General features: G+C 26.7%; 2 protein-coding genes across 2 annotated transcripts in view; both read right to left on the reverse strand.

The window, feature by feature from the left end:
* Positions 1–571, reverse strand: part of LOC111689963 (protein bride of sevenless) — a 4,667-nt gene extending 4,096 nt beyond the window's left edge. The window contains exon 1 of the mRNA XM_046949744.1: positions 526–571. Within this exon, the coding sequence (XP_046805700.1) occupies positions 526–556 (31 nt within the window). The 5' untranslated portion in view covers positions 557–571. The remainder of the gene's footprint in view (positions 1–525) is intronic.
* Positions 572–5,461: 4,890 nt separating this feature from the next.
* On the reverse strand, positions 5,462–6,236 carry LOC124419581. Its single transcript, XM_046949651.1, has one exon. It carries the CDS (start codon positions 6,179–6,181, stop codon positions 5,579–5,581), a length of 603 nt encoding a protein of 200 aa, XP_046805607.1. The 5' UTR covers positions 6,182–6,236; the 3' UTR covers positions 5,462–5,578.
* Between the last annotated feature and the right edge of the window lie 318 nt (positions 6,237–6,554).

The raw sequence follows: 6,554 nt of genomic DNA on the forward strand, positions 1-6,554 counted from the left end.
TAGACTATAGACTAGACTATAGACTAGACTATAGACTAGACTATAGACTAGACTATAGACTAGACTATAGACTAGACTATAGACTAGACTATAGACTAGACTATAGATGGTTCTATAGATTAGACTTTAGCTAAAAGAGTAGATAAGACTTTAGACTAGACTATTGACTAGATCATAGCATAGGCTGAAGACTAGACTATAGGCAAGACTATAAACTTAATTATCGTATTTTTATTTAAAATTATTTTAAATATATTTCAGTTTATTACTATTTTTTGTTGTTGTTTTCAAAAAACATACAAAAACATTAAATTAATTTAATGAAGCGTAAAGTTTGTTTGTATTTGTTTACATGTTCAATTTTGTAGTTTAAAAAAAATTATATGAGAGTAAAAACCTAAATTTTTGACCTTTTTTTGATAGTAAATAAGCAAAGTTAGCAGCTAACCCCTTGACCTATGTATGATTTAAAATTTATATGCCAATTTTATGAAAAAGCAAATACATACTTATATACATACATACATGAGTTGTTCCTGGTTTTAATTTTCTGCATTTATAAGTCTTATAATATTTTGTTTTTGCATGTTCAGTAGAATGTTTTTGTATTCTGGTGTCATTTCTGAATGTGTTGTTAATTTTTGCGTACGTGTTACTACAATTATGTAAAACAGAAAGAGACTGAATAAAATAGATAGAGAGCAAAAAAAAGAAAGCTACAAAAATGTCAATAAATGTTTGACACATGAGTGATTAATATGTCAGAAAATTAGTTTTAAATTACCACTTTATTGGCAACAAAAGCAATAATGTAAATGACCAGTTAGTTACCATTTCAGTTAGTGCGATACGAAATGTGTAATAAAATATTTGAATTTTTTGTCTTTCAAAGAAATGACCAATATATGAGTTGTTGACATAGGGTTATGTCACATAAGATGTTATATATTTTTTTAAGAAAAAGGATTAAGAAAATGTAAATAGGAAAACATGAAGATTGCACATTTTTATATAAGAAAAATATAAAGATCGTAAATATTGTATAGAAAAATATGATGATAGCAAACTCTTTTATAGAAAAATGTAAAGATCGCAAATTATTCTATAAAAAAACAAATTGAAAGTTTTTCTATAGATAATATGAAGATCGCAAATCTTTCTATAAAAATATGAAGATCTGAAAATTTTTTAATAGAAATTTAAAAGATCGTAATATTTTCTAAAGAAACATATTTTTCTAGAAAAATATAAAGATCGAAACTTTTGCAATAGAAAACAAGTAAGAAGTTATAGTCGGACGAGGCCGACCATATAATACCCTACACCTATATACGAATAAAATGTGATTTAGTTTTTATAATAAATCATTTAAGTTGAATACATTGCCTCAGATATCCTAAAGCAGTGTTGCCCATACACATACTGTTACACATTCATTTATATTGGTAAAGCAGCAGAGATCAAAAATTTTGATGGGGCGTTTTTAGAGGGTCTAGGGTCAAATGAGGCCCTATAATTATAAAGTTCATCGAGGTCATCAAGACTAATATAGAACGTGGTTTTGCAGTTTTTTGTCGAGATATAAGTATATTAAACATAATTATGAACTTAAAAGCTTTACTTGGCGTGTTCAGTTCTATGGGGCCTAGGTGAAATAATGGACCGATGTTAATCATTTTCAATAGGCTTCGTCTACGGTATAATAGAAGATCATGTGCCAAATTTCATTGAATTATATTCAAAATTTTGACCTGTAGTTTGATTACAATATTTACAAGTCCTATTCGGAGGTACAGTTGTATGGGGGCTAGGTAAAATAATGGACCGATCTTATTCATTTTCAATAGGGTTCGTCCCTGGGACAATAGAATATCATGTACCAAGTTTCATTCAATTATCTTCAAAATTGCGACCTGTAGTTTGATTAAAAGGTTTACATGGACGGACAGACGGACGGACATAGCTAAATGATTCTGAGCCGACGGGTATACTTTAACGTGGGTATTATTGTGCGTTACAAACATCAGCACAAACCCAATATACCCTCCCCATTTAAGTGGTGTAGGGTATAAATGTAAAGATGAAAAATTTTCCTTTTGAACAATTTAAAGATCACAAATTTTCTATAGAAAATCGTAATTTTTTATAGAAAAAATAATAAAATTTTTCTTTTCAAAAATTTTAAGATTGCAAATTTTCTGTATAAAAACATGAAGATCAAAAACTTATTTATAGAAAAAAATTAAGATTAACAATTTTTTTAAGAAAAATATAAAGATCGTAACATTTTCTAATGAAAAATGTGAAGATCGCAATTTTGTATAGAAAATATAAATAGAAAAGTTTTTCTATGAGAAAATATGAAAATCACAAATTTTTTATAGAAAAATATAAAGATCATAATTTTTTTGTATAGAAAAATGTAAAGAACGCAAATTTTTGTGTAAAAAAATAAGATTACAACTTTTTCTTTAGAAAACTATGAAGATCGCAATGTTTTCTATAGAAAAATATGAAGATCGCAATGTCTTCTATAGAAAAATATGAAGATCGCAATGTCTTCTATAGAAAAATATGAAGATTGCAATTTTTTTTAAGAAAAGTTTGAAGATCATAAAATGTATTTCTTTAGATATTTTTGAAGATCACTAATGATTGTGTTAATTTCTTAATGGAATGTATTTTTTGCCTCTTTTTTGATTACCCTTTTGGAAAAAATAAAGGTATTTAACTTAAAGGTCAATTATAGAAACCCTGTATAAATATTTGAAGGCTTGACTTTAAACGATATTTATTGTAATTTTTATTTTGTATTTAAGAAGACTTACATATGTTTTTTTTTCAAATATTGCAATAGCAAAATGCAAAGGGGGCAAAAATTATGAACTTGTTAATGACCTTTGTATAATGAATGTTAAGTGAATAAAATGCATACATTTTAAATAATTTTAATTAGCCTGACATGCCTGACATGTTTTGTTAGAACACCACAATCTGTTTTATAAGCTCAATTAAAAACGTTCATAATTAAATGCTAAAATTCCATAAAATTTTGGGAAAATTTTCATTTTATTATACAATCAAGCCACCGCATGTTTACGCAATACAGATACATAAAACTCATTTGGGTATAAAAAAAAACAAAATTAATTTTATTAGAAATTTCCATGCAAAATAAAATTATACAACTCACTTTTTTCCAAACACACACACACACAGAAACATTTCCCAACTCAATTTCAATATTTTGTCACATTTCATCGTTAGTCCTTTGAAGGCAAACAAATGCATTTCTTTCAGTCTCATACTGCTCTTTATAAAGTTCTATATTTAAATAACTTCCATATTGACACTATCGTTATTAACATTGCTGACGTTAAATACTGCTGTTAAATTTATAGGCTTCAATATTTTTGAGTTGACAAACAGTTGTTGCAAATCTAAAAATATACAAGAACCAGTTAACGAAATTTCATTATGGTCGATTGTGCGTGGTGACAGAATGTTGTCCGACAGCCAGGAATAATTGGAAAATTTTGTGGTCTATACTTTTAGTTATTTATCTATATATTTCTGCAAGAGGATTTATACAAACTGTAGCAACTAGCTGCTTATACCCGGCGTTGCACGGATATTATTAGTGATAATCGGTTCAGCCGTTTAGGCGTGATTGACGAACAAACAAACGAACAGACATTCTATGAGATTTATAATATATATTAGAATTAATAGATAAAGTCTAAAGAAAAATATAATTATTGCAATTTTTTCTAAACAAAAATGTATAGATCGCATATTTTTCTATAGAAGAATATTATAAAAGCAAATTTTTCTATAGTTATTAAGATCGTAACTTTTTGGATAGAAAAATATGAAGATTACAACTTTTTTCTGTAGAAAAATATAATGATCGCTACTTTTTCTATAGAAAAGTATAACTATCGCAACTTTTTCTATAGAAAAATATGAAGATCGCAACTTTTTCTACAGAAAAATATGAAGATCACCATTTTCTATAGAAAGTATGAAGAATGCTACTTTTTTTTAAAAAATATGATGGTCGTAACTTTTTCTACAGAAAAATATGAAGATCCCCATTTTCCTATAGAATGTATGAAAAATGATACTTTTTCTACAGAAAAATATGAATATCGCAAATTTTTGTGTAAAGAATATAAAGATCGTAAATTTTCTATAGAAAATATGAAGAATTTAACTCTTTCTATAGAGAAATATAATGTTTACAAATTTTTCTATAGTAAAATATGAAGCGCACATTTTTTCTTTTAAAAATATGAAGATCATAACTTTTTCTATGCAAAAATATGATGATCGGAACTTTTTCTATAGAAATTATCGAAAAATTTTCTACAGAAAAATATGAAGATCACAATTTTTTTCTATAGAAAAGTATAAAGATCTCAAATTTTTCTACAGAAAAATATGTAGATTGCAGATTTTTGTGTAAAGAGTATGAAGATCACAATTTTTCTATAGAAAATATGAGAAATGAGACTTTTTTTATATAACAATATATTTATCACAAATTTTTCTATGGTAAAATATGTGATCTTCATATTTTATCTTTGTTTATAGAAAAAATATGAAGATCACAACTTTTCCTATAAAAAAATATAAAGATCAAAACTTTTTCTATAGAAAAATATGATGATCGCAAATTTTTCTATAAAAAAGTATAAAGATCGCAATTTTTTCTCTAAAAAAAGAAAATTTTTTCTATAGTAAAATATGAAGATCACAACTTTGTCAAAAAAAAAAAAAAAAAAATATATAAACTCAGCAAAATAAAAAAAAAAAAATTAGTTCGTAACTTTTTCAATAGAAAAATATGAAGATCGCAACTCTTTTTATGAAAATATGAAGATCGCGATTCTTTTTATAGAAAAATATAAAGATCGCGACTTTTGTGTAGAAAAACATGAAGATCGCAAAACTTTCTTTACAAAAAATAAAGAACGCAACATATTTATAGTAAACTATGAAGATCACTAATTTTTCTGTAGAAAAAATATGAGAAAAATGTGAAGATCGCATACTTTTCTATAGAATTATATCAATATAGAATGCTTTTTATAAAAAAAATATGAAGATCACAACATTTTCAATAGCAAAATATTAAGATCGCAACTTTTTTTTATAAAAATATGAAGATCGCGATTTTTTGTATAGAAAAGAATAAAGATCTCAATTTTTTCCATAAAAATAAATGAAGATCGCTACTTTTTCTATAGAAAACGGTGAATATGACAAATTTTTCTGTAGAAAAATATGAAGATCGTAAAAGAAAATGTGAAGATCGCAAATTTTTCTATAAAGTAATATGAAGATCTTTTCATTATAATACTATAAAGATTGGAATTTGTGTGAAAATTAACGAAATTTTTGTATAGCGAATATCCTAAAAAAATATGGCGATATTGAATTTCCTAATAGAGAAATGTTATGATTGTAAAATCTTTATATTTATTCAAAATTTCCCAAAAAAAAAATATTACAAAATATATAAAAATCATTGCAAATATACAATTCATATTCTGACTAACAATAACATACTAAATCAGCCATCACCAGCTCCATTATTGCCTCGTTGAGTGATAGAACCTCTAGCGGTTGTGTCACCATATTTATGAGAACCATTTTCCCTATTTCTTGGTGTCATACCATCTGAACTTAATTCCCAGTCATCATCCTCTTCATCAGCTTCATCATCTACAAAAATATCTTTATTGATTTCAATTAACTCATCTGGCTGTATAATATTTCGATTATGACTTGTCCCTCCCTCACTGCTCTGTTCACATTTGAAATCATTAAATTGCATTTGATTACAAAATTTCTGTATATGTTCGAGGACTTCACGCATGCCAACTTCTGAGGATTTTCTAGATATATCTTCAGATGATGTTTTATTTGGGTCTTTCATTTCGCGTGATAAACTCTTTTTGCATTTCGTACTGCGACATGGACATGAGGTTGTTGCTTTGGACTCACTTTCGTTACGTTGCATTTTAGGCGTGCTACTGCTTAATTTGGGTGCACTTTTACGTTTTTCTGGTTTTTTATTTTCTGTTGCCTTATTGACGTTTGGTGTAGTTGTTGTGGTAGCTTGAGAAATCATGGTTTGATGTTGATAGAACATTTTATCGTATTCAGATTTCATACAGAGATAGCGGAAGTGACGAGAATTTTCTTCGCCATAGTGTATGATTTCTGGAAAGGAAACAAATGTGTATGAATGATTGCAAAATTTTCTATAGGAAATTATGAAGATCGCAAAATTTTCTATAGAAAATAGTGAAGATTGCAAAATGATCTATGGAAAATAGTGAAGATCGCAAAATTTTCTATAGAAAATAGTGAAAATCTCAAAGTTTTCTATAGAAAATAGTGAAGATCGCAAAATTTTCTATGGAAATAAGTGAAAAATAGAAAATAGTGAAGATCGCAAAATTTTCTATAGAAAATAGTGAAGATCGCAAAATTTTCTATAGAAAATAGTGAAGATCGCAAAATTTTCTATAGAAAATAGTGAA

The sequence above is a fragment of the Lucilia cuprina genome, chromosome 4 (genome assembly GCF_022045245.1).
Source record: "Lucilia cuprina isolate Lc7/37 chromosome 4, ASM2204524v1, whole genome shotgun sequence".
In the NCBI taxonomy this organism is placed as follows: domain Eukaryota; kingdom Metazoa; phylum Arthropoda; class Insecta; order Diptera; family Calliphoridae; genus Lucilia; species Lucilia cuprina.